This window comes from Pseudopodoces humilis, chromosome 7 (genome assembly GCF_049639895.1).
Source record: "Pseudopodoces humilis isolate 2021_Gansu_Grassland_sample_001 chromosome 7, ASM4963989v1, whole genome shotgun sequence".
NCBI classification, from domain to species: Eukaryota; Metazoa; Chordata; class Aves; order Passeriformes; family Paridae; genus Pseudopodoces; species Pseudopodoces humilis.
The window spans coordinates 17158199-17186074 of NC_142206.1; the positions used below are offsets into that span (position 1 = coordinate 17158199).

The following is a 27876-nucleotide window of genomic DNA, read 5'->3' on the forward strand; positions in this document are numbered from 1 at the left end:
ATCCCTTCTATATAAGAGGGCATTTACAGTTCACAATCTTTGTTCTCAGCTCGAGATTCTAGATATCAGAATAGATTGATATCAATAAAGCACGCCATAGATAACACTACAGGTCAGATTCCACAGCCAGGGGATCACTCAGTAGAGAACTAGGTCAAAGAATAGCGCCTCTCCCCAAATAAAATTTCAGAGTACAACCTGAATTTTCTTCTCCTCCTTGCAAATGCCAATAACTGGTAACAAAAGAAAAAAAAATAGCTAAACTACATCCAAGTAGTGTTGTGAACTGACCTTTCCAGGCCTCAAACCAATAGGCAAGTCAGAGTTCATCCTATAACAGCAGCTCAGACTCAGCACACCAGTAAAATGATAAAGCGTCTTAGGAATTGTTCACCTGACATGAGGCAGTATCTCTGACAAATATTTATTTTAGCAATATGTGACAGTACTTCCTGGTGTGTTAGCTCGGAACTGTTCAGCAAGCTGGGAGTACCATCCTCACATGATAAGGAAAGAATGGCTACAGGCTGAAACCAGCTGAGCCCTGGCCCAGCTGGCTCAGCTGAGCTCTGGTTCCCCTGGGGCTACCCTGTTGAAATTTATGCTGGTGTGAAGAATTCACGCAAAAGGAAGAAACAGTATTTGGAGTCATGCCACTGATTTTTCTTGAGTTAGGCCAGGAAATGTTTGACTTTCTGAGACCAGTCAGTAACTGGAAGAGATGGCCTTGGGCTACAGATGAAGGCTTGACCCTGCGCACGTGAGGAGCAGCCACACAGCAACCACAGCAGGATCATGGTCAAATCAAGCTCTTTCAGCCAATGTCACCTGTGTTTAACTTTGCCCATTGTGAGCTTGTGGCAACAGCCTAAAGAAGGACACACAGACTTTGGCTGCAGTCCAGCTTGCTCCGTACAAGCAGCAGTGCTGCTGCTGCTGCTGCTGCAGAGGCACTGAGCAAGAAGGGCCAGCTTGTCAGCATCTTGATCAATCAGCCTCCAGGCTGATTTTTGGCTTTGTGGTGAGTGGGGAAATGTTCGACCCATTGACTTGAGTATTGTGTGTAGTTTCAGTCACCACAATAAAAGATATTAAACTATTAGAGAGGGTCCAAAGGAAGGAAACAAATATTGTGAAGGACCTTAAGGGGAAGCTGTATGAGAAAGGGCTGAGGTCACTTGGTCTGTTCAGCCTGGAGGAGACTGAGTGGAGACCTCATTGCAGTTACAACTTCCTCATGATGGGAAGAGGAAGCGCAGGCACTGAATTCTTCTCTGACTCAACCCAAGGGAACAGCCTGAAGTTGTGTCAGGGAGGTTTAGGTTGGATATTTGGGAAAGGTTCTTCACCCAGAGAATGGCTGGGCACTGGAACAGGCTCCCCAGCAAAGTGGTCACAACACAGAGTTCAAGAAGCATTTGGACATTGCTCTCAGACACATGGTGTGACTTTTGGGGCATCCTGTGCAGGGCCAAGAGCTGGACTCAATGATCCTTGTGGGTCCCATCCAAATCAGCATATTCTGTGATTCTGTAATATTTACTCACTGTCTTTTAGCTGAAGAAGCTGAAATTCTCATTAAAAAGCCTTTACCTTGCTGGCAGGTAAGTAAGACTGGACCTCCAAACAGAGAACCAGAGTTCTCTTTAAAGCCTGGCCATCAGGGCTCTAAGTAGTATCACATAGTTATCACGCCAGTTAGATGCTGGATTGAGTGAGTAAATGGAGTGTCAGGTGTAACTGGGAATGAAGAAGGAGCATGTGAGATTTCACGTGATCAAAAGCATCCTGGAGATGGAAATATGCCTTTAATGTGAGCATTTCACTTGCCTGAAAAGCAAAATGCATGCCAAAAATGAGCAAGAAAGCATGCCTTTAAATATCAATGCCATTCTTAGCTTCTGTATAAAATCTTATCATCACTGAAACAGACAAGAGAATAGAAATCTAAAGATAGCTGGTATGATTAGATCGTGGTTTATTCCTTTCTCCCACCTGAAGATAATGCAGAGATGTGAAAGGTTTCTGCTTCTGTTCCTGCTAAGTCATCTTGCTGACAATTATTGATTTGCAGGGTTGGTTGGCTGGTTGATTTGCATGACTACTTACAGAGTATGCTTACTATTCTGATTACAAAAGTACTCAAGAACGACCTCTCCCCCCTCAGGGAAAGGCAAGGAGGAAGGAAAGAAATGTCCTTTTTTTTGGTGCTGTTCTTTGCCGTACAAAAGCATTTGTGCACTTGATTTGTATCAATAAAAACAGTTTTCTGGACTAACGTGAAATTTGTACATGAGCCTCAGCCAAGCAATTGTGCTTTCCAAGGGAGCTGCATTGCACAGACAATTAACTGAATTATTTGGAGGTTCCTATAACTTACAATCAAGAAATATCAAGGATCTGCACAATTTTAAGATCAGTAACACCATGATGAACACATCAAAAGAAAACCTGACATCTGTTGAAAGGATTTATTATGAAAAAAGAAGCAAATTAAAGCTTCCTTGGGGCTCAAGAGCTGCAACACTTCAAAAATGGAAAGCTAACATATAATGCATGCCGTATCTACTTGGTCAGTTCAAAAGCTTTCCCTGCAAAACAATTCTCAAAAAGCCTCCACAGCAGGCTGCAGGACACTAGGAAAGTCACAGCCTTAAGTCTCTTTCAGGCCACAAAAGACAGGTTGCTCAAATAACAGAACTATCTGCCTCCTCAAGGTATCATTGGATCATTTTGATCCCTGTCCACATGAAATACTGTCACCATTACCACTGGGCATGCTAGCTGTGAGTCAATTATTTGTAACACAAATCATAGTCATGCAACCAGTAGTGATACTGAACTAACACACAGATCAGAGCTTGATGTTGGCAAATAAAAACCCCCAGTGAGATAAGGACTATCAATAATGGTGCAAACATATTCATTTTCAAGTGTATATATAAGATCCATGTATTCATACTTCTGATATAGTACTCACTGTGAAGAAGGAAAAAATCTATCCTGACTTCCTCCAGTGACCCAGAGTCACAGCCAAAGTAGATTTGGGACCACTGGGGAAAAGATCAGAAACGTGGCCCTGAGCCAAATCCTGCCTCTGCCTGAAATGCAGCTGTGGAAGTGATTGTTGTGTCCCTTCTAAGGGAAATGAAGTGACACGTGGTTATGGTTTAAAAATGTGCACTTTCTTCAGGCAGGACTTTCGAAAGGCATTAGTTGTCTCTAGAGTGTCTTGTAATAACCTTGGTCTATACCACAATGTGCAATTAAAGACATCAGCCACTTTTCGCCATTAGCAGCATCACTGAAACAGGAGAAGAAGTCCTCTTTGAAATGCAGTTTATTCTACGAACATTTAGAGTAAAATCTTCTAATTTCCATAACTGCATATAATATCAGAAAGAAAAAGTGCGACTATGGTCATTTGAAGGTTACTCAGCTATTTTCTAAACTACTCACTTACTAGAGAAGGATTAAATGAGAGATGAAATGTTTCCTTTAATCTACACTCATGTTATTCTCTTTGGGCATTTTGTTTCCACACATCCACATTCATCTACGTACACGTATGTGAACTGGACTGTTTTATGGTGTGAGCAAACCAGTTCCACCTTCGCTTTGTGACTTCTTTTTTCATGGCAGCAAGTGCATTTGTGTTCCATTTCACTGGCCTCAAAAGAATACCTATAGAAATGAGATTTTTCACATCAGTCTGCTGCCTGTGGTCCCAAATTCATCTGTATTTGCTGCTCCAAATGCACTTACTACTAAGGAACAAAATTTCTCATCTATTCTTATTATTCATAAAAGCCTTTTCTCAGGATACTATTGACCATGCAGGGCCAGATCCTTTGACACCAGTGGGGAAAATACCAGTAACTTCCATGGATTTTGGATTAGGCCCATTCTAGCAAGACAGAAGGGAGTAATTCATGCAGAAAACAAAAGGCAGGAAAACCTCCTAGAGCTGTTCAAAAATCATACAAGGACATGTTTTAAGAGCACGTTTAATAAATTTAGCTGACATCTTTCCCAAAGGATCTATTTTCCTGGCTAAGATAAGGCACTCTATCACAATGAAGCCATTGCTAATGGCTGCTCTTCTGCACACCCAGTTTCCCAACCGGTTCCCTTCAAAACAGCAGGAAGGGGACAAACAGCTGCAGCCCACTGGTGACAAGAACCCAAGAAGACAAGCCGCAGAGAAGGACAGAGAAAGGCTTCGTACTTACACAGAGTAGGTACTGCACATCCCTTCACAAAAGGGCACTGGGACAGGAGCAGCTGACTTGCAGTTGCCATGGATGATGTACTGCTCCTTCACATTGCGTTTGCACTTGTGGGGTAGGTCAATACCTGGGCAGAAGAACACTTCTGTTAGGCTTCTTCAGACCAGGGAACAAATGTTTTGAAAGGTATCTGCTAGTAAATCAAGGACATCTCATCCTAGCAAAATTTCTCACAGTTCAAATGCACAACAAAAACCACATATAGGAGTGCAAAGCAGCATTAATTCAGCAAAATGATTCCCCACTGGTCAATGTACTTTTTCATTTGTGGACTAGCTTTAGCATGTAAAGATACTGTTGAATCAAGACCTAAAGGAGACACGAAGGGTTTAGGTTTTTCTAGAATTGCTATGAATTACATTTGTGGTTCTATAACAACCTAGGATTTCTGAGTGGATGCTACAGAAAAAAAAACTTTGTTTCTATGCAATTTGCAGATGCAAGAACACAGAAAATATTTTCTACAAGTTCTCTTATCAGGAGTATTGTTCAAGCTAATAGTATTTCAGTTATTTAAAAACACAGAAAAGGAGATAAAAAAATTTTAGTGTTCCCATTGGAAGAATGAGGCAGATTCTCTGCTGTGAGGTACAGGACAGTTCTGCTGCTGTAAAACTGTCTTTCAGTCTGTGGAATGTGCATGTAGAAACAGCTACAAGCAGGGAAGGCCCAAACAGTATTGGAATAGAGCAGCAGTGACTTAATGCACTCACATGTCTTACAACAGCCATCTGAAGACACCTCAACTGTCCCCTGTATTGAAAAAGTAAGCAGAATAGTCAGTTCAGATGTCTGCCGTGCTAAGCAGACAGTAGCAATGATGAGAGTTCTGTTACAGTCCCTTATCTCTAATCCACACAAATTCTTCATCAGACCTATTTGCCTACCAATTATATATAAAGCTGCTTAAAAAACCCAAACCAAAACAAATCATCCAGCAAGGAAGGGAGTGAATTTTCTTAGAACTATATACCTTCTCTAAAGTCAGGTAAGATGCCCTGTAATACGTGCCTGATCTTATTTAGGTCAAATTGAAGCCATCATAAAAACCCCAGCCCCAGAGAATGACAGCTGCCCCTGGAATTGAACAGCCTGTCCTGAGCAGAGCCTACCCCAGAGCTAATTGGGGTACAAGGCTGTCCTAGTCCCTGCTTTGATCTGCTGTGAAGTCCCAAAATGCTTCTGAAAGTTACTGGAAACCACCAATAGCTGAAAGCCCAGGTATGACTGTTACCCCTTGCTCATTCATGTTCCACTTCCTCACTTCATGGTACAGCACATATCACAAGACACTATGTTCATCAGTCTCCCAAGGAGCCATGGTGAGTTACCGCTTGTTCAATTGCATTTTATAACACTGATGTTTCTCAAGTAATGAAAAATCCCTCCATGCTATTGCTCCAACAATACACTACTCTTTCTAGTGCTTATCCCACAACAATGTAAATTGTGTGGGCTTGTTTGCAAATATTTTTGCTTTATTTCCATGGAACACAGGGCTGGAAAAGCACATTTCCTTCAAACAAGGATGATTATATCAGAAAGATCAAGAAATACTCATTCAGAACAGCAAATATAACTCCCAGGCCAGCATCAGGGCTCATTACAGAAGTCTTTTTCTGGCTGTAAAATACTTACTGGCACACAGTTTGCTTCTTCAAATGGTAGGCAGACCTTTATTGTACTAGTCAAGGAAAACTGGCCTGCTGATTCAGTGCAGGTGTACTGAGTACAGTTGTCATATGGATCTTTATAACTCTTTCCAACCTGATAAAAAAAGAAAAAAACAGAATAAAACAGAATAAAACAAAACTAAACAAAACAAAATAAAATAACCACCAACCCCCCCTCTCCCAACAAAAACAAACAAAAAAAAGCTAATGGAGTACAGCAATAAAATTGACTTAATAAAGTCAATGAACTGTCAGAGACTGGGTTGCTCATATCACTATGAAAGGGCTGAGATGTCTGCAACTCACATCTACAAATTATACCAAGCTCACCCACTACCAGTCTATGCAAAATCACTTCTGTGGCCTTCCAGGGAAAAGAATGAAAAAATGCCAGAATGAGCATAAAGGTATTAACAGAAATGCCAGAAGGTAGGTGTGTTAATGTTTGTGGGCTGCAATAAACACAAAAGAATAACAACTCTTTCAAAGGATTTAAACAGTTTTCCTTTTTTAATAGATGGAAGAAAATGAAAAGGAGTGAAAGAGGACAAAAAAGTCTTTGCAATAGAGATTAATGGATAACTGCAAAGCCTCCTCATGCAGAGATAAAAACTATACATTGGAACAGTAAAATCTAGCTTATAAGATAAATTATCAAGGAATAAAAGGATGAAATAGAAAAGATGTAGAACATAGGAGCTGTCAGAGAAGCAATAGCATGTAAGACAAGCCACTGGTTCAAACAGCATCATTAATCATACACAGGAGCAGCAGGCTGTAATAAAAACAAAGAGCTAGGAAAAAACCAAAGAGCTAGAATCATGGAATCATAGTACCATTACGGGTGGAAAAGACCTCCAAGATCATCAAGCCCATCCTGTAAAGGCTCAGCTCATGCTCACACAACGCTACATTGACAAGACATGATGTATTAGCTGTGTGTGTTACCAAGTCACAGAACGCTACAAAGCTGTGTCACTTGATTTCTGCCTCAGCAGATTCAGAACCAGTGGCAGCACAGATATATCAGCTTGCTCACACTCTGTATCTTCAGGGTAAGACAATCAAACTGCTTCAGATGGGAGCAGTGTGATGTGAAGCTAGCACATGTATCTCTGCAAGAGCAGTATTACAGCATCACCATCCCTTGCAAATTCTTTCTTGCTATTTCATGCAAAGAGAAGTGGAGGTAACATGATTTCCATTCCCGCCAGAGAATATTGTTGTCAACATGGCAGTGCCTGTGAGATGCACCACAGCAGGGAACAGCTATATAAACATCTACATTCACTTTGGAAACACAGACATTTTTACATCTCCTTGAGGTCCTCCCAGCCTTGAAATGCATGACACTGGTTGAAAAAATGCTGAGGTCTTTTCAATAATTCATCCTTGTGTGCAGAGCAAGGAAATTCTTACCTCAATGGTCACATTGCCAAATGGAAAATTTGCCACACATGCCACTTGCTGGCACTGGCTGCAGCACTGACCCTTCTCTTCCACATAGCGAAAACCCTGTGGGAATAAAGTTTCCATTTATCCATGTTAACTGTGTCTTGTTGCTGAAGCATCTTTGGATCAAAGCTACACTGAAGATGGCAGAGGAAATGAGCCAACCTTCTGGTTTCAATTTTGCTCTCTTTTGAAACCTGTTGGAACCACATTAAGCCTGTCAATCAAAGCTGGTAATTTTTCTGCCTTGCTGCATAATGACTTCTGGGTACTTCAGTTGCCATGAAGACCCTGTCATTGACTATTCTTCTCTTCAGACTAATACACAAAAGAGGTCAAATAAATTAACTTAGCACATGATTACTTGAACAATCTACCACCACTGCTTGGTCTTATATAATTATCTACAAGAACTATTGCTGTCAGACATGTGAAGATTTTCTCCCCTGTGTTTTGGGTGTCCATTGGTCTTTTGGTGGCCGTGGGTGTGGCTGGCTTCAGGAAAAAGTGTAATGAAAGGTTTTGTCCATTTTTAACATTGGTGGTGCATCTGTCCTTATCTGGGGATGAATGGAAAAGCTACCACCCTGCTTATATTCAGTAACAGATTGAACAACTTGAGCGCTAATTCTCACAAGTACTGAGAAGTAACTGAATATTCCCCGCTCACAAGTGAAAGTGTCTGGAAACATATAAACCACTGTGCAGTTTCCTCACAATCTTCATTTATGAACTGACAATTGTCATCATCAACAAAATGAACCAAACATCTTCCAGCAATCAGACTTCAACAGGTTTGCAATCATTTTCCCTCAGGGCACCTTTCCAAGGGTGACCTCTTAAATTTGCTGGAGCAAAAATAACAGGACACCCTAAAAAGGATTTTACAAAACAATTAATAGAAGAGTCTGTTTTGCCGTGTTGCACAGATAAAGCAGTTACACTGTCCCTGTTTCAACTCAACAGCCATTGTGGTCAAGGAGGTGCTGACCTGCTGACAGGTGGTTTGGCATTGCACTGGAAGGCACTGGATGCGGTTGGTCTGTGTCACAGGATCCTGTTCATCTGTGCACACACAGTTCTCACAAGAGCTTTTAGGCACCACTGCCCCTGGCTGGAAATATAGGGGAGAGAGAAAACCATGACAAGAATTCAGAGGGTTCTGGAATAAACATCCCCCTGACCTATTGAAAAAACTAATGCTTACGAGGTTTATTTTTGGAAGGATATCCTGAAATGAATATACAACCAGATCTCTAAAACCTCACCACTGGTATCACAAAATGAACACAAGCCTGATGCTCCTAAGTGTATCAATGATGTTAAATGAGTTCTCATAAATTCCAAGCACCTACTTTTGGTCAGTTTGACCAAGCAATAATCTTACAGCATTCAATGAGCTTTTAAACTTGTGTTCAATCACAATTCTGACCCAGTGACTCTAAAGCATAGGCAAGATCTCTTTTAGTAAGCAAGTTACTGGTCCTCTAGCATTACGTATTCAGTAACCTATCCCAGAGTCACAGATTGCTTGGGGTTGGCAGGGAGACTATTGGCAGGAAAGAATTACAGGCCATTCTAATCCTGCTTTTTGTGTAAGTGTTGAAAACAAGAACTTCAGATAATTCTGACTCAGGCAACATTAACTTGTTAGGAGGAAGTGTCTGGAAGAAGACCTACCTTAAATTCAACTCCTTCAGAAACACATACACCTTTTGGTACTGTAAGAAAAAAAATAAATTAAAAGGTTGTGCTAGGAATGATGCAGTTACTTTATTAATCTCTGAATTGTGAGTGATTTAGAGAAGTCAAAGAGTAGAGCTGAACTTAATAGCCCACACAATAGGGGGAAAAAAAGCAACTAGTACATGGTGCTAGTTGGTATTCAGAAACCCACATGTAGCATCTGCTTAGATGTTATGCATCAAGTGGGGATAATTTTCTGCCCTGGTATTTTCCATAAGGTAAAATCTATTTGCCTTATGGCTTTTTTTACCCATACTTGAAATTACTTGACCTTTTCTTTATTGTTAACCACCATGCTGGTAACAAAGCTAATGGGCTTAGGGGTGTGAATCTGGAAATATAATTTGGCAGCAGAGCTTCTGGACGGGCTCAGTTTAACCCTCATTCACTATGTGGTCAACAGCTTACACTCCCTGACTTCTGGCTGCAGAGAACCTGAACCAGTTATTCTAAAAAAAGAGAAAAAAAAAAAAATAAAGTGGGGGGGAAGTAAAAGGGGGAAACAAAAGGGAAAAAAGTAGCCCAATTGTAAAGTCTGAGTGGGAAGGGAAGAGGCTTCTGCCATGCTGTAAAACTCATTTAGAAAAATCAAATATTTCAAAGAATTAATAAATTAACTTAAGGAAAGAAGGCACTTACTACAGGAGAAGATAGGGCAACAACCATCCTCAGACATAGCCACCACTGGCTGGAAACCTAAGTCACATCCTGTTTTGTTGATAATGCAGGTTTTTATATCACATTCTGCAATAGACAGCAGAGACAAAGTAAGCCAAAGCATCCCATCCAGAAGCATTACTTGCAGACAGAGCTTGGAAAAAAACATCCTATTACCAGTGCCAGGATCCTCTGTCCTGTGTCTTGGTATATATACTGGGAATGGCCAGGTTTAGGAGCAGGCTCCTCCTGTGCTGTGGTGGGTATTTGGGACTGGGAGTGTGCAAATGCAAAGTTGAGGGCAAACATATCAGGAACCTCCACAAGAAGCCTTAGGGAAGTCTGGAAGATGAACACATCCTCCCTTACTGGGTGAGTCTCTGTGGAAGGATCACCCTCTCATCTCAGAAGAACAAGAGTCAAAGGATCCTGTGGAGCACCTGCTGGTCCCAGTGATCCACAGAGGATTTTCCAGTGTAAATGTCTGTCAGGTCATGGCATTAATTTAGAGTACAAGCTGGACCAGAGGAGTTCTTTTCTGGTAGCAAGAGCTCCTGGAACATAGATGGAAGAGATAACCACTCCAGTGTCTTATTTGAATCTGCTACCAGTTGGACACCACATCTCACTTTAGGATCACTGATGAAGGCAAATGATGCCATGTCATGGCCTTGTGAAGGATCTACTCACCACAGACTGTCTCTGTGCAGCAGGGGTCTTCCAGACGTGGTTTTATTTTGCGTACAAAGCCTTCTTTTGTGCAGTTGATAGGTGGAGATTTAGCACAAGGGCGGGGGAAGCAAGTGATGTTCAAGGTTGCTTCATCACAAGTACAGTATTGACAGTCATGTTCCCAAGCCTCTCTAGGCTACAAAAACAAGAGGGATAGCACTTCAGAGAGCAAAACCTGGAAGCATTATATCAATGAATGCCTGCTGCAAGCCAGTGTAGGACTGTGTTGACCTAATTTATTGTGTAGGAAAATTGCAGTTCAAATCCTAGAGGGAGAAGAAGGAAACAGTAAGAAAAAATGCCATTACTTGCCACCTTCCTTTGCAAGTTGATGTGTTTCCAAGAGGAAAGCCTGATAGTTCTACCAGGAAACTGATTCTCACAAACTGCTCTTTCTATTTCTGTACCTCAAGTGATTATACAAGTTCTGGAGTTAATAAAATCTTGTTTTCTCCACACTGTCATTGTAGTTCACTGTCTTTTAAGCTTAGAATTAAAAGAAACAACTTATCCAGTCATTTTTGAAGAAAGTCACAGAACACAGATAAAGAGTATTTTCCTTTCTCTTACCTGTTTCACTGACCCATCTTGTGCAGTGCAACCTATAGAAGGAATTAGATATTACTTTAAAGGTAACTTGATCAGGGAAAACAACAGAAGCAGAAAAACAGGAACAGAAGGAAGGTATTGAAATCTGAGAAACAGATACAAAAAGAAAGAGAAATTCAGAGTGCAGAGTCACAGATTGTAAACACAAAAACATCTTAAATATGCTATTCTTCTTTTTAAAGTTGCAGTTTCTGCATATAAGAGCAGGCAGAAACTCTCAATCTGGAATGCTTCCAGCCTCACCAGAAAGGGTCAGTAACAAGGTCTCCCCCATTTTCTCTGTACCCAAAACAACCCCCTTAATGTGCACTTCTAGTCAGGCTCTTACCCCCACTTCCCATAGCACCACTTATACCCTTTCTTACCGCAAACAGACACACAAATGCCATCATGATCATTCAGCAGAATTTTTCCATCAGGACAGTAGCATCCTTCAACAAACACCGATGTGCTATTTTGGGAGGGAGGGGTGTCCATAACGACTCCTCTGTACAATTAGAATATAAATGAGAATGTAAAACGTAGCCCAGGGCAATCAAGACACCTACATCCCAAGGGAATGTGAACTTCAAACTTCCCCGGCAATTTTCACATCGTGGTCTTCAAAAACGCCTAATAGGGAATGACCCACCTGCTAAAGCAAGTGTTTCTTTTTGCTTCCCCGCACGGCTTGTACACCTGATCCTGAGGACAGCTGGCCTCTGCGGAGACAGACAGGTTAAAAAGCCCAGACCCCACGTTTACCCTCCGAGGCAGGAGGACACGAAGGGACAAAGCGCCCAGGCTACCGCAGCAACCTCCCGGCTCCGCACAGCCCGGCAAGGGGGTCCCTGCCGCTCCAGCCACAGGGGCCGAGGGGCCAGCACGGTGCAAGCGACAGGACCAGCAGCGCTCGCCCTGATCCCGAGCAGGGCAAAGCAGGCACAGAGAAGCGGTGTGTTGCCATCTAGTGCCCAAGCTGCGGGGAGCACACAGGACTCCTCGGCTGAGCTACGCAGGAGACATAGTGGGCCTGGTTCCCCCTTGTTTTGCACCAGGTCTGAACTGGAACAACCTCTTTGGTTTGTTCCTGCTTTTTCTCAGGTCCAGAGCAGCAGGGGAGGACAGAGCAGACCAGACTTGCTTCACCCCAGGGGGTGTTTTCCAGGCTTAATTCGCTGCCCATTGCCAGGCCCTCAGCGCTCCCGTCCCCAGGCCCTCAGCACTCCCATCCCCAGGTTCTCAGCAGTTCCATCCCCAGGCTCTCAGCACTCCCATGCCCAGGCTCTCAGCACTCCCATCCCCAGGTTCTCAGCACTCCCATCCCCAGGTTCTCAGCACTCCCATGCCCAGGCTTTCAGCACTCCCATCCCCAGGTTCTCAGCAGTCCCATGCCCAGGCTCTCAGCACTCCCATCCCCAGGCTCACCACACTGTCCACTCGCCAGTCTCCTCCAGTCCACGCAGACCCCATGGAGCCCGCACAAGGCCGCATAGGTCTGCATGCTCTGGCACTCGGTGCTGGGGTGCTCCTCCGAGCACCCGCTGGCCACACACGCCTCGTAGTAGGGCTGGGGGGGAACCACGCCATGGCACTCCGTCAGGGTCCTTCACAAAGCAAGGAGAAAAACCTTGGGCTACTTCCAAGGAAGAATTCAGCTCAGAGCCAAACCATCCCCCCTGCCCCAGGCAAAGTCTGGAGGTACAACTACAAATTGTTCTCATAGGCAATACACTCCCACAGCTTAATACAGAATGAGCTTTACCCGCCATTCTTTACAAGGCTTTGAAAGGAAACAATATTATGTTGGACTGCTACCTGCAAAGATTCCTGCACAGCTAATAGCTGTAAGTCTATATGCTGACATTTTTATGCTAGCATGTTTGAAAATCCTTCTTTAAACCACAAAATTATTTTAAAAACAGACATGTATTTGCTTACTATATTCTGACTGTGTTTCATATCATTCAGAGCTTTCAGATATTGAATTATAGCTAGTTCCCACTTGGCCTCTCCAGAGCTCACAGGCAGAGGGAGTGCCAAGCAGCAGACACTATTAAGAGAGGAATGATTTTTCTGATGCAGCTGAAAAATATCTGCCAAGCTCAAAACCACACACATCTGTTCACTACTCAGTTTCACAAGGTATGCAAGACTGTATTTTCTTAATTTCCTAGAATCAGTTTACCCAAGCCATTTAGTGAAGAATGAAACTGCCCCGTGGACTTATTTGTCTGATACTTCTGGGAGTTGTCTTACCAGATAATTTTACACAGATTAGAAGGCACACAATGCTGATGATACTCAATCTTTGACAGTTGTGAGACACCAGGATTACAGTATCTGTTGGTAGGGTATGGGACTTTCCAATCTAATGCCATCTCTTTGAAGGACTTGACAACCTCACCATTCCTCTTCATAGCATCATCAGACTTCTGGTTGGTGCAGGTACCTGGTAGCAGTATAAAAATGACAGTTCAAGGACAGTTGATGCTGGCAAAGATGCTTTTAGAGAGAATCTGGGGGGAAGTTCTCCTCCTTGTGCAAAGGGAGCAAATGTGGGGTCCTGGATAAATTCACACAGACTGTTTCCAGAAAGAGCAGGTTTGAAGAAACAGTTTGCCAGCTACTCATGAAAACCAGAATTGATGTGTTGGTTGATACATTTCCTCCTGGTGGCCAGAGTAACTAAAATGGTGTAGGACTCTCCACATTTCCTACATTCCTATACAAAGTAAATATGATGAAAAAGAAGGACCTAGAAAAATTCTATCCCAAACAGACTGTGAACAGAGAAGGGATATGGCTTCAAACTACATTTCCTGACAGTGTCTTTCCATTAAATAAATTTCTTAACATTTGTGAGAAATAGTGAAGTTGCAAGCATTTACAGATTTTACAAGAGAATGAGAGATAGAAGGAGGAAAATTCAGAGCATTAAATTTTGTCAGCTGATGAGTACACTCACCACAGAGTCCCATGGTATTGTTATAAAACTTGCTGAAAGGGAGTTTTATGTAAAATGCAAGTCGACTATAGGAGATATAAACCTCTAATTCAGGTATTTCAATTATGGAATAAAGGCCAGAACTGGTTATCCTGATACCATTCTTAAAAATATCTGGAACAACTTTCTTATCATCAAACAAAATCTAAAAAGAAAAGAATAAAAAGGTCTTTATGGACACTCTTTCATTGAGTAAGGTACATTATTAGTGAAACTGGAAAGCAGAGCAGCACAAATTCAAGGCCTTAGGTGCACCAAATGATGTCTGTCAAAGGCAGTCATTAAAGCAGTTGTCTAATAGTCCTTTTTATTATGTTGCAATTTATATTTGAATACTCATATCAGGACAAAAACCACAATTTTCAGTTATGTGATCATTTCCCAGATTTTTAGAATACACAGATTTTATTAACACAAAGCAAAAAAAGAACGAGAAGAAGTAAAGTAATTGCATTTTTTATCCATTCCATATTTTACAAGCTTAATCCTTTGTCTTGACAGGACATTTGGCAGTACAGTAATATGACTACAGCAAAATAATTTTGAGAATTCATCTAAACAAAATACTTTACCAAGTTTGTTTCTTTTCCATGTTCCATTGCTTGTGTCAGAATAACAACAGACTTGGAGTAAAAAATGATAAGGGACATTGAGCAAATTGCTCCACCAGTGGCAGCACAGTAGTAGTTGTCTATGTGAATCCAGAAGTTGTGAGAGTCAGGATGAATTGACTTCACAAGGACATAGGTGCAGTTTTCTTTAAAATGGTAATATGCTCCATCAAAAGTCACATAATGCTCATTTCCCCATCCACTGCAAATACCTAGAAGACAGAATGACAGGCTTCAAGTTTGACTTCTGAGCTGCTTGTGAGTACAAGCTGTTTTGACCTTTTAACTCACTTCCAGTCAGAGACTAAAAAATACCCAGTTTGATAAAGAAAAACTACTCTAGCAAGGATATCTGCTTTCAACAGCCCAAATTTCAGATGGGATTCCATATCATTGTATCCTACTGAACTGATATGAACATAATATAGATGCTGACCAGATAGACTTTTCTTTTTTGAGGCCCAACTGAACATAACATAAATTTCAGGAATTTTGCTGCCACTTACACTGACACTCAGAGACTTGACAGCAACCGGTTTCATCGGAGTGGTTTGTGAAACGGAAGCCATTGACACAGAGTTTCGGTTGCTGAGGTGGGCAAGTTATGACAGACAATTTGATATTGTTTCCTTCTCCCAGGCAAGTGGCAGTATAGCAGTTTCCAAAATTCCATGTTTCATTAAACTATTGATTAATTGAGAAAAAAAAAAAAGAGGAGAGGCAAATAACAAAGTAATGTCACAAAATCTTTAAAATCACACACAGCAACTGCATTCCATTCAATTTGTCTAGCATGGCAAAACTTGGTGTCTACTCTGGCTCTGGAAATCAGGCAATATGAACCCTATAGGGATCAAGAGAGCCTTGGTATCTACATTTTAGGTATATATATTAGGGTCCTGACCACTTCTGATGGTAGGACACTGCCAGATGCGGCTTCCTAGTCTTTGTTCAGCTTAGATAACTCTGCTCACCTAAAATCATTTAGGTGTTTCAGGTGAACAGAAGAATCTTTAATTTATTCTTTCAGTGGGGTTTTCTGGCATACTTCTAAATCATCTCATTCAGCCACACCTACAGTCCAGCTGCAGTGCTGGATATCAGCATCAGAGGAGACACCAAATCTTGGCTGCAGGAAATGCATGAATGGTGGAATGATGAATGATGAAACACGTCTTCAAAGTCTCTCACCTTTCTGGGAGGAATGAGTGCAAGACAATCACTCACAGAAGTCCTTGTGGGAGCAGGAACTTGTTTTTTTACACCAGGAGCAGGTGTTGGTGGACAGGTTTCAGAATGTGGATCACAGACCTTGAGGGTCTCAGTATGACCAGCTTTACACTCTGCCCAAATTAATTCAATCTGACACGTTTTGTTGCAAACGGAGTAAGCACAACGACCTGATACATTCACTGGCAGAGAAACATTTTCTCCTGCAAGGGCGAAACCCAAGTGTTAGCCTGAGGCCTAATCACAGAGCAGCTGCATTCTCAGCTCTGCATTTAACTATCTGTACCCAATAGCCATGCTCAGGGGACTGTCTGTCTGCAGTTCCTGTGATTCAGTGGCTGAACATTCAATTCACCCAAATGGCAAAGACTGAGGGAGGGCCACAAGGCATAATCGGAAATCCTGCTCTTAGGTACATTGGAAGGAATTGAAAATGAGTACAAGAAGAGACAATACTGAGTACGTCACTGAGTGCATCTGCTCTTCACAAACACTAGGAGGTAAGTGAAGCAGGAGCTACTAACAGATGAAGAAGAGTCTTTCCTCCCCACTTTTGGAATATTTCTGTGAGTTACAAACTCCTGTTCAGCAGTTTGCGATTCAGGGCTCTGCTGTAAGTTTCCTTATACCAGGGATATTCAAACCAGAGCAAAGTTATTTGATATGGGAGAATTGTAGTTCTGAAAGTGTTAGCTATAGTTCAAAGATGTAACAACTTCTGATAATGTCTAACTGTGAAAGGCAGAATGAGAACTTGCTGAAGCACTTTTATCTATCAGTACGTCTTTCCATGTCAATGGTGCAGAAAAAAAAATTGCATGGTTTCTCACCCATTTGTATCAATTGTCCATTGTCATTGCAGAAGCAGGGAGTGGCTACCTCTGATGAGGGAGGTGCAGGTGTTACATATTGAATATGTGGTCCTGCAGGAAATCAAATCAATTAGTATTTAAAACCTCTGCAACTCTACTTTCAAGCACTATGACATCTCTTACATTCTCTACAACCACGAAAAAAAAGAGAAAAAAGTAATATTTTTTTTACCCCACTACATTCTGTACATGTCCACACTGAAACCACCCTCTGTATTTATAAATACTCTCTCTATAAGATATTATGGTGTTGTAATACTACACACACCCCCTCCCACTTCTAGGTTTTGGGTTTTTTTGTATATGGAATACAATAAACTCCCCTTCTTCTGTCATTTATTCATTCCAATTAAATGTTTCTAGTCCTGCAGTACTTCACCTGACTTTGGAGAGATGATTTCCAGTGGCACACCATTTAGATTTGTAATGCTTTCTTTCAAAGAAACTGTTGGTTTAAATAGAGACAGATCATATAGACATTTTACTATGCCATCTACAGAATGTTTTCAATAATCCTTCCTTTTCTAGGTATTACTGCACTGTAGTTATTTCAATTGTTAATATTCTCAGTAAATACCAAACACGTGGGCTCACCATCAAGTATTTAGCTCTTCCACTCACATGAGTAGAGAAGCTAACTTAATTTTCCTTGTTGACCTTGTATAATTTTCTACCAGGATATTAAATTTTTTTTTAGCCATTTATTTTTATTTGTAGTGATCATGTGGCAAATTTCCCACTTTTCTTTATCTTCTTTTTGCTTCCTATTTTCTGCTTTTTCACATTCCATTCACTCTGGAAAATCCCTTTCGAATAGGAGTTAATTGCCAAGAAGTTTTATTTTCATATTCCAGTGACCCATATGAGACTCACTTATTCCAGTGCAGAATACAGTACAATAAGGACTATAGTGTATTATAGGTGATAAGGAGAAGAAAAACGAGATTTAGAAGTATGAAATATTAAGACTGACAACACCAGAGTGTCAACTGTGGTATGCTTAAACTTATTGTAACAGTTGTAAGGAAAAATCACTGAATCCTTCTGTTTTCTCAACCTCACTGACAGTAAGGTCAGCAAGAATCTATGAAAACTACACTTTTGGTCTTTACCACAAGACCCACAAGCTCTGTTTCCTAGGTTTTCAAACGTCAACAGTCTTAAATTCTGCTCTTACCCTAGACGTGCTTTTTCCAAGGAGTCTTTTTCCAAGATAGATAAATCTTATTATCATTACGGACTTCTACAGAATCACCACCAAGCCTCTTATCAATCTAGTACCTTGTGCTGGTGTAGATGGAGTTCTGCAGGGGGTGAGGGTTTTAACAATCTGTCCATTAGGGCCACAGACAGCTTCACCACACTCGGTCCCATACACGTGGCTGTACACAGTTTCGTTTAAGGTGTAGGTCTTCCCATTGTAGCAGCAAAGACAAACTGAAGCACCAGAAGAGAAAATGCCATAGCACCAGAGGACACTTGCAATATAAATACAAGTTAAAAGCAAACCAAATTCTGCATTTATGCTTCTGAAGGCTCACATCAAACATGAGTTACCTGGCAGAAAAACTTTGTCAGTTTCTGCTTGAGAAGCTGCACTGGGAGTCTATCTCGTTTATTTAAAAGTGTGCTGGATTTTTCTGGTTGCTGGTGTTTCTTGGAGTCATGTTGCATAGAGGAATAACTGGTTGGTAAAAGCATCAGAACTGCTACTGGCCTAGCCCAACCTGGAGCACCTGAGTGTGACTGGGATTACTGTCTTTCTGAGTGACAAAACACTGGCTCAGGAGGTGTTGCACAGCCATTTCCATCCACAAATGAGAAGCATACAGTGGTACACAACTCCATTCAAATATATGAGAAGCTCTCCAGATTTTGGAGACTGTACATGTAAGAACCAAAGGAAGTGTTTCTATTACTGTAACAAAATCAGCTAAACTGTGTGTTATCTACTGGGTCACCCTGTGTTTTGGGGTGTGATTTCTCCCAGATATGGGAATTAAATGATGCTGTAACTTAACCAAATCTGTCCTTTAGGCACACAAACACATATCTGATAAGCTAGCTGGCTTGGTTTATTTTATTAAATGAATGGTCAGAAAACTGCACTTCTACAAGATTTTCCCTGTTCTAACTTATTGAAAGAGGTATCATGAATGGCCTGCTATAGACTACTATCTATCTGTCTTCATTGACTACCAAGAAAGTGGAAAAGCGGTATTAATCTGGGTAAGATGAATCCTACATATCACACCTGTCTCCTTCCTCCCCATGATTATCCTTTACACAGCTCTTGAGGTCAAAGGCTGCATTTTGCTTATAAAAGTATATCTGTGCTGCTGTGCACCCACATATTAAACTACCTGCCTGGCCTCCTATTACCAGTATGTTTACAGTAACATGTAATGTTGGGTTGTTTCAGTCCTGCCATCACTCAATGCATGGTGAGGGTGGTGAAAAGTTACCTTTGGAGTCTTCAGCACATAGTTTCTCTTTGGGGTCACTGAAGAGAAAGAGTTAAAAAAGAATTGTTTCATTGAAATTAATTAGTATACAGAAAAACAACATCTGCAACTGTACCTATGTTTACAAACAACCTACTCCTGGATTTAGTGGTAATTGCCACTGCCTATAAACATTAACAAAACATCTAGTTTGTCCTTTCCAGTCCTGTTCTATCTTTCTCACCATCAACTGACCTACCATGAAGTGCAGTTAGGGAGGGAGACACACTCTCTGCTCTCCTCATCAAAATACGGCTTGTCAGAACTACACTCTGGGTAACAGCCTGGAAAATGAAACAAAGTGTTCCTAGTCTGAGTTACATAGATACTGGAAAACACATAAATACCTCTATCAAATATAGATTTGATCCCCAAATGAATGTGATTGTAGTATGAATGTTCTTTTTACTACCAATTATTTTTCCGAGTCCTCTTTTTACCTCTCTCCCCAAAGTTTTAATTTACGACATTTGTCAACAGATTCTTTGCAAAATTCTTTGCAAATTTATATTGAATTTTATCTCTCCATAGATTTAAAGGCAGCAGGCAAACGATGCTATGAATGGCACCATCACACAGGGAATTAGCAAAGCATGGTCAATGAGCTTTTGGGACAATGGGATAACCTTTCAGTCACTTCGGCGCTTCAGACATTTAAAACCAGACTAGTAGCTGCAACTCCCATAAACTGCATTAAAGTCAAGGAAGAATTACCTTCTAAACTGTACAGCAAGTTCCCACATTTCCCTTGTGGGTTCCTGCAGGTCCTTAGACAAGGGGCTCCACAGGGTTTATAGAACCACTCATGTTTGCCAGGTGGATTGTAATAATCACAGAACACAGCTGGAACAGAAGAATAAAAAACATTTAGGTCTCAGACACTGGGCAGGGACTATTTTCAAATCTTGTTTAAAATATTTTAATAAGATAAACATGATAAAAAGAGCTCAGTAACACATGCATAGCAATGTGAGTGTTCTGCTCATCTGTATCCCCTGTGTGCCTGAGCACAAGGGGCTCTGCTTTCTGTGTGCATTTCAGAGCAGTACTTACGGCAAATGGCAGGGGTTCTCCAGTTGACACAGACACCAGCTCTGCTGCAGCTCCTCGAGTAAGCAGCAACTGAGGTACAAAAGCACTCACAGTCTCCCACACTGTCACAGCCACAGAAGTCAGACACACAAGATTCATAATATGGAATTGGGTTCACCTGTCAAAACACCGACAGAGCTGTCACCACATCTGTATCTGCTGTACTGTGTTTTAATGAGGGAAAGGGCTCTGAATTTCTGTCCTGCACTGATGGTTTGTGACAGACTGGGATTGTCACGAAGGAGCCATGATATTTTACAACAGGTAGTTTTCTATTTTCACCTGCCTGGTAGAATTGGACTCTAAATCTTTCTATTCTCATATGTGTAATGGTGCCACTTACACTTAAAATGCCTTCCCAGTGTGATTTCTGCAGGACTGAACTACCTTGTTTTGGCTTAGCACAGCTACACAGTGTGTGCACTCTTCAACTGAGAGACAGTGACTGAGTATGAAAGGAAATCCTGTTTCCAGTAAACTTCGTGTCTCTTGGTTTTTAACCATTGGCAACATAAACTAACAAATTAAATAAAGGAAAGGTTTTTTAAAATTTGTTTATTAAAGTGCACTGAAGCTTTATATAGACACCCTAATTAAGAAGAGTAGCCTTGTTTCTGTTTAAATTAATTCAATTTGTGACTCCAATAAACCAAATAATTAGTCTTTTTAGATAACTTAAATGAACTTCCCAAGGATCACCATACAAACAGTCCTAGACTAACTTATCTCTACATTTTACAGATGCCTAACTTTCTACTTTTGGTGGCCAGCTATTATCCTCTTTATCTTCAGTTGTTCAAAACAGGCACTGCTGTTCCCTCAATACTGTGCAACAGGATTTAACAGGCATAGCTGTGAAGTGAGGTGTTGAGAGACACAGCCTTGTACTACTGTGTAGTAGCTTCAATACTAAAAATATGCCTTAAATGTGCTGCAGAACAGCAACAAGTATCTAGTGTGAAACTATTGAGGATGAGAGAACAGGATTACCTTGCTGTGACAGGCTTCAAAGATGTTACTCTTAATGATGCTGCAGTGCTTCTGCCCCAGGGCAGACTTGAAAGGCTGATCCACACACAGGTCTGTCATGTTTATATTTGAGCAGGTGCTTGTTATTTTCCAGCTATTTCCAAATTCCTGGATGCTCATCTCCATGGACTGCCCTCTGGTTGTGAAGTCATTCCTTGAGCGGCCATCAAAGTCCCCACAAAGACCACAGACTTTTCCCTGTGTAATTTGTGTAGGCACAGTAAATGCTTTGGTTATTTTGAGTGCAGCCCACTCTTTGACAGAAATAAACTATAGAACCTGTAAAAGCAAAATAGGTGCAAATTTCTAAAGAGACTGCAAAAAACGGCTTAGAAAAAGTTGGACTTCAAGTGACAGAAACACTCCTAATGTATTACCAATACTTCTAGCCCTAAATATTCTAGAATGTTTTATACTGACTGAACAGTGCAATAAACCACAAGATATGGCCTGCTTGCTGCTGCTTCTTGTCCATTAAACCAAATTTTTTACAAGCCTTTTTTTACAAGCCTTGCTTTTCAAACCAGTTCTGGTTGCATAACTCTAAGTTTGAAATCATAACTCCCAGTCCACCCCCCACTTACCTGGAAAGATGGTGCCACGTGAACAACAACAGTAGTCTTTTGGTCCCACATGAAGTTCATCCCTTGATTTGTTTCAATGACAATATAACCTCCTCTGAGGTCGACTTTGTAATTTTTCTCAGCTCCTGGATCAGTGGCTATCTCCTGAATTCTTCCTTCCAAGAGCCTTATTTCACTGCTCTACAGATACATGGAAGGAAATCAAATAGAAAACTTAGTGCAACAGCACTGGCTCTCTGGCTCTCATTTATTTTTCTGTCATCTTCACACTCCATCTTGGTAGCTAGGTGAGCCGTACTCACAGATGCACTGAGCCTACTGTCACAAATGCAAACACACAGACACACACAAATGCACACACATAAAGTATTGTTGACTCCTTGCATCGTTCCCCTCATCCACAGAAGTGTTCAATCCCTGTTAACATCAAATACCTAAGTCTTTCCCAACTTCCCTGCCTTAGCTTGCTGGCTGTTTGACTTCCATAGGTACTCTTTAGCAGCAACTGAGATGGAATATAAGAGAATGATACAGTAATTACTACAAAATCTAGACTACAGCTGCTTGGTTATAACTAGTTCTAGACAAACCTCAAAAATCAATGTGATCTTTAGGGAGCAGATGGAGCGTGACTTCCCACAGGCGTTGTTCTGAATCACAATCCGGAAGGTGCCAGCATCCATGTTATTAGGGCAAAAATCCTTGGAAAAACAGATAACATTCTGTTAGATCTTGTCACACAACTAGACCAGTCATAAGCATTTTCAGGAGCTCTAAATGAATGACACTCTGATCTGGATTCTTTATTCACTAGAACTAAAGAATTTTGGAATAATCTGGTGGAAGATGACCTGGTGGCAGATGCATATTTGACTAGGATTTTCAAGAAGGAAAACTAAGGGAGAAAATGAACTTGTCATTAGCAACAGTGTAAAAAGGTAAAAATACATTTTCTTAAAATTAGCAAAACCAGCTGTAATTTGGGGATGACAAAATGTCTCACTGAGTGCTGTCCCATTACATGCAATTATTATATATGAGGCTCACACATTAGCCTCTGCATGCTTCTGTCACAACAAAAATAATGTCAGTCTTGGATGGGACGGCTGATGGAAACACTTTTCAACACCACACCAATTTTTTTCCCTTGAAAATGCTGGAATGCTGTCAGTAAAGGGCAGTCCAACCAAGGAGTCAATCATTTGGGATCACACAGTGCCCTCTTGTGTCACTTCTGAGAGTCAATTTGCTTTGTTTTATGTGGAAAATCTCACTACCAGCTCTGGGTGAAAGGGGTGGGGAGTAGGCTCTGCTCATTAGTTTGGCCATTTTGCATGGGAATGCCTTTTAGTTACCCAGACTGAAGCCTACAGCGTGGGCTGTGAAAAGCATATGGAAGGAAAATTGAAAATAAATTGATACCTGAGCTAGGATATAGTCACAGTCTCCCAGGAAATCAAACTTCTCCCCATCAAAGCTCATGTAATGCCCATTGCCATACACAGTGCAGGTTCCCTTGCAGGGATTGTCCGTGCAGTTCCACTGCCTTTTGTTGCAGGTGCTAAGAGGCAAAATGCAAAGAATAGACAACATTTACATGAAACACGGACTTTCCTTAACCCCTAACAGGAGCAGAATAATTAAAAAGGTTTATTGTTTGCAGTGCCCTCTCAACTGTTCCAAGATCATGCCAGGAGAGGCCATACCAATCAGAAAGTTCATGTTTACTACCCAGACACATTTATTCTATTACTTCCTTCAAATATATTTCAAATAATTGATTCCTGTCAGCAGATGGTGGGAGTTTAGGAGACAAATTCAAGGTGAAAAAGTGAATATTTCAACCATTTCTGAATTTTAATCTGTGAGAGATCATGTTGGAGTTCTGTTACAGTGGTGTGAACAAATATTATCTCTGTCTTTCCTTTGGTCTGGCTGAAATTGAGAGAATTTTTTTCCCTCAGCAGCCCTCATAGTGCTGTGCAGCACTGGCAGCTACAATGGTGTTGGTAACACCCCAGTGTTTTGGCTGCTGCTGAGCAGCACTCCCACAGCATCAGTGCTGTTTCCTCAGCATTCTCCCCCTCACTAGTAGGTTGGGGCATGGATAAGGTTTTGGGAGGGAACACAGACAGGACAGCTGGCCTGAACTGGCCAAAGGGATATTCCAAACCATGTGATGTCTGCTCAGCAATAAAAGCTAAGAGAATGGGGGAATGGAGTGGGAAAAGGGTGGTGTATGCTATGATGTTTGTTTTCTGAAGTTCTACTCCTTTGAAAGTGGGGTGGACATCACCTGCTGATGGGAAGTAGGGGATAAATATTTTGTTTTCCTTTTCTTCTGCACATAGACTTTGCTTTTGCTTTATTAAACCATCTTTATTTTGACTTATGAGTTTTTTCCATCTTGTTTTCTCCCCAATCCTGTCCTGCTGAGGAGGGTAGTGATAGAGCAGCTAGGTGGTCACCTAATGTCTAGCCAAAGTCAACCCACCACACCCTGACAACCTTCACCTCTTCACTAGTTCAGGAGGACTGTAGACAGAAAATCTAGTTGTTATACCCAGACACAGAGACTACATTTTCTTTCCCATGTGTGTCCTCTTCTCATGAGAAAACTATACCCTCACTGCAATAAAACTTCTTAATGACTCTGTGATATCAACAACAGCTTATCAGGTTTTGACTTCACATGTAAAACTTGACTGCCTGTACCAATGGTGATTAGACCAGTGTTTCTAGCTCTTATTTTCTGTGCATTCATTTGGCAGAACTACACAGTCTCATCCTTGCTAAGTAATGGATAAGGATTCAAAGCATTCTACCCACCATGATGAGTAATAACAATGAAATCTATGGCACCAGAAATCTGAGCAACAAGAGTATTAATTTATCTTTAGAACTATGCATCTGGAAGCACTGCAAGTCTCAAGGGAGGACCATTGCAATTCCTCTTTGACTAAATTCAATAATTTTCCAGGGTTCAGCTGTACCCAACACACACATACTCAATTCTCCCTTATTGAATGAGCAACCACATACCAGCCAGGGTAAGGTTGGTTTCTGAAGCTGGTGGGGAAACAGAAAAGGATAGAAATTGTTTGAAGATATTGGTGCTTGTTCTCCCCAAGTGCAGGCTCATCATCTCATGATGCAGAGAAATACTTCCCTTTTTATTTTTACTAGCAGCCCAATGGCTCTCATGATGAAGAGGAAGGCTTCAAAGCACACCCTGCCCCGTGGGTGCACTATGGACTGACAATTCTAACACACTTTCTTATAAAACAAGACTCCCTGGGATAACGTACCATGTGTTGCAGTCCACTTTGATGGTTTCCCCGGGTTTATAGAAGTGTCCTCCATGAACACATGGGCATTGATCTTTGGGAATACATCTTCCACTGCCATCCAATACCAGTCCATCGGGACACATGCAGCCAGAAACACATTCTGTGACATACTGCACATTAGAAGATACAGAAGAAGACAACTTGTTAGTGCACAGAAAGAACAGGAAACCAGCAGAGATGTGCTAGCTCTGTAAGCCAAAGTTCTGGACTTTAAAAAACTCCTTAATTGCAAGCTAGTGGGAATCATGCTGCAAATATCACGGGTACATTGTTAGCTACAGCTGCTGTGTAGCAATGAAGCAGTTGGTGTGTGCCCAGCATAGCACGTTCCCATCAGTGCCTGATAAGGACAATCCTACATGCACAGCCACGCTGTGCTGTGCCCCTGCTGGGAGGTGAGCTCCTTACACAGTGCATGTCCTGTGTCTTGCAGCTTTTCTGGCACTCTGATCCAGTTGCTCCAGGACCTGCAGAGCTGCAGTTGAAGTAATACATAGGAGCTGGGCAATCTGCAGCAGGAGAAAACATGTCAGGAAGGTAATTTAGAGAGAGCAATAAGGATGCCATCAGCAATTGCAGAACCAGCCAGAAGATTTCAGAGATTCAAGAATTTCAGCAGATGTCTATCATTTAAAGTTTCTAATAGTTTTGCTTCTGCCTAATAACAGTAAAGGGAGAAGAAGGCATATAACTTCTAAGCTTTGGGAAATATCCTCATCATCTAAAGAGTCTAGCAAGTCTGGTGACATTTTACAAAGACAAATGTTATCAATAACTAACACATTTCTGGGAGAATGGAAAAATGTGCAGTATACTAAAATGTTAAAGAAAATGAGAGATAACACAGAAAAACATTATAAATACTGGCTGACACTGTAATGCCATTATTTAACAAAATCTCACCTTTTACCAAGACAGTTTCTCCAATGCAGTCTAATCTTCCTTGAATGCATTTGCTAAAGAAATTCCATAAAACAAAACACATCAGCTCTTTGCACTTTTCTCCCTCACTAGGGAGAAAGGCACTGCAATGCTTCACTTGTCACATGAATAACAAATTCCTATCAAAATGAATATTACAGCTATCAGTTTCACAGACATGAATTACCATCCCCAGAAGGAAGATTAAAAGATCCAGCTCTTAAAATACTCTTCCTTCATCTGCCACTGGTTTATTGTGTGTTTTCTTTAAATCAAGTTTTTTCTAATCACCCATTTTCCACTCCATGAGATGAGACTAATACTTTCCTAAATAAGAGATCTCTTAAATTACTAAATGAATATGTGATTACAAAATAGTCTAGAATGCTCAGCTGGAAGACAGCTAGGGAGAGAACATATAAACATCTAAATATATAATAAGAAAGCCTTCCCCTGGTAGTTATTTCCATTGCTGCCCTAAGGTAGTTGAAAATGAGGATAATGACAATTGTTTTTCAATGCAAATGCAAATTAATGTCACTATTTTTAGTATCCTTCTCCCATACCCCAGCAGTTTCTCTCTCTCTTTTCTAAAAAATCAGTTCAAAAACTGAGAATTGGGTGTTTTTTTTCATGGACCATTTTTATTTTTTAAATAGTCTGCCAGATGCTGTGGTGATTTCACTTTGCTTTATCATTTCGAAGCCTGAAACTCCTCCAAGCCTTCTGTCTTCTAGAAAACTTGCTCCCACTGTTTGTGGATATTTTTTACACAACAATGAACTCTGCATGAGATAGATTACAAATATTGTTCTACTTAACATGTTTTCAAGTTCTGTTTGCTAGCAGGAATATGCAGGAATTTACTGTGGCTGTACTTCCTGCCAGGGGAAGATACAATCTAGGAAAAATTTGCCATTATTCCTAACTGTGAAATGCTGCCATTCATGGATTTGAGCAGAGACTTCCCCCATGAGCCCTGATTTCCCCAGGCACAGAGCAGCCTTTGCATCATCAGAGCAACTTACCACATGAGTTTATCCTCTTGGAAGGAGTTGCCAGGCTGAACAATCTTGCCTTTGTAGTAGCAGGGGCAGTCATCTGGAGCCACACATTCCTCCTCATCGTTAAGGTAGGTGCCTTCAGGGCAAGCACAGCCCTCCATGGGAGCGATCCGGACCTTGCACAGAGGGTCAGGTTCATCCAGCGAGCGGCAAGACTGGTTACAGTACTTCACACTATAGTTATAAACCATAGTCTCAGGACACTCCTCAGAGGGATCTTTGCAAGAGAAATAGAAGGGATGTATGGCCTTGTTTGTGCAATCAACTCTCATGGCTTCAGCATGCCTTTCTGCACACTGGTAGCCATAAACCTTCTTTTATCAAACTAGCAGACCTTGTCTCCCAGGGTTCTAGGAGAATCTACTTGCATAGCCTAAACTATATGACACTGAACATTGAAATATTCGGCAGGGTGTATATTTTTGAAATTTCCACAATTTCCTATCTTATGCCAAGAACTGAAACCAATAACTTC

General features: G+C 41.3%; 1 protein-coding gene across 2 annotated transcripts in view; it reads right to left on the reverse strand.

Moving 5' to 3' along the window:
- Window positions 1-3322: 3322 nt before the first annotated feature.
- Window positions 3323-27876, reverse strand: part of LOC102114478 (mucin-5B) — a 44642-nt gene continuing 20088 nt past the window's right edge. For both annotated transcript variants that reach the window (XM_088057660.1, XM_088057661.1), the window contains 33 exons: window positions 27366-27618; window positions 26320-26372; window positions 25825-25925; window positions 25375-25526; window positions 23489-23627; window positions 22657-22767; window positions 22067-22246; window positions 21444-21680; window positions 20415-20571; window positions 20076-20204; window positions 19561-19645; window positions 19323-19360; window positions 18139-18294; window positions 17237-17302; window positions 16816-16908; window positions 15947-16188; window positions 15262-15439; window positions 14717-14967; window positions 14106-14289; window positions 13397-13589; window positions 12566-12744; window positions 11790-11859; window positions 11524-11645; window positions 11120-11151; window positions 10508-10685; window positions 9800-9904; window positions 9095-9135; window positions 8406-8528; window positions 7382-7477; window positions 5928-6056; window positions 5003-5042; window positions 4233-4356; window positions 3323-3684 (listed from right to left, as the gene is read on the reverse strand). In XM_088057660.1, coding sequence (XP_087913786.1) covers window positions 3510-3684; window positions 4233-4356; window positions 5003-5042; window positions 5928-6056; window positions 7382-7477; window positions 8406-8528; window positions 9095-9135; window positions 9800-9904; window positions 10508-10685; window positions 11120-11151; window positions 11524-11645; window positions 11790-11859; window positions 12566-12744; window positions 13397-13589; window positions 14106-14289; window positions 14717-14967; window positions 15262-15439; window positions 15947-16188; window positions 16816-16908; window positions 17237-17302; window positions 18139-18294; window positions 19323-19360; window positions 19561-19645; window positions 20076-20204; window positions 20415-20571; window positions 21444-21680; window positions 22067-22246; window positions 22657-22767; window positions 23489-23627; window positions 25375-25526; window positions 25825-25925; window positions 26320-26372; window positions 27366-27618 — 4412 coding nt within the window. In that variant the 3' untranslated portion in view covers window positions 3323-3509. The remainder of the gene's footprint in view (window positions 3685-4232; window positions 4357-5002; window positions 5043-5927; window positions 6057-7381; window positions 7478-8405; window positions 8529-9094; window positions 9136-9799; window positions 9905-10507; window positions 10686-11119; window positions 11152-11523; window positions 11646-11789; window positions 11860-12565; window positions 12745-13396; window positions 13590-14105; window positions 14290-14716; window positions 14968-15261; window positions 15440-15946; window positions 16189-16815; window positions 16909-17236; window positions 17303-18138; window positions 18295-19322; window positions 19361-19560; window positions 19646-20075; window positions 20205-20414; window positions 20572-21443; window positions 21681-22066; window positions 22247-22656; window positions 22768-23488; window positions 23628-25374; window positions 25527-25824; window positions 25926-26319; window positions 26373-27365; window positions 27619-27876) is intronic.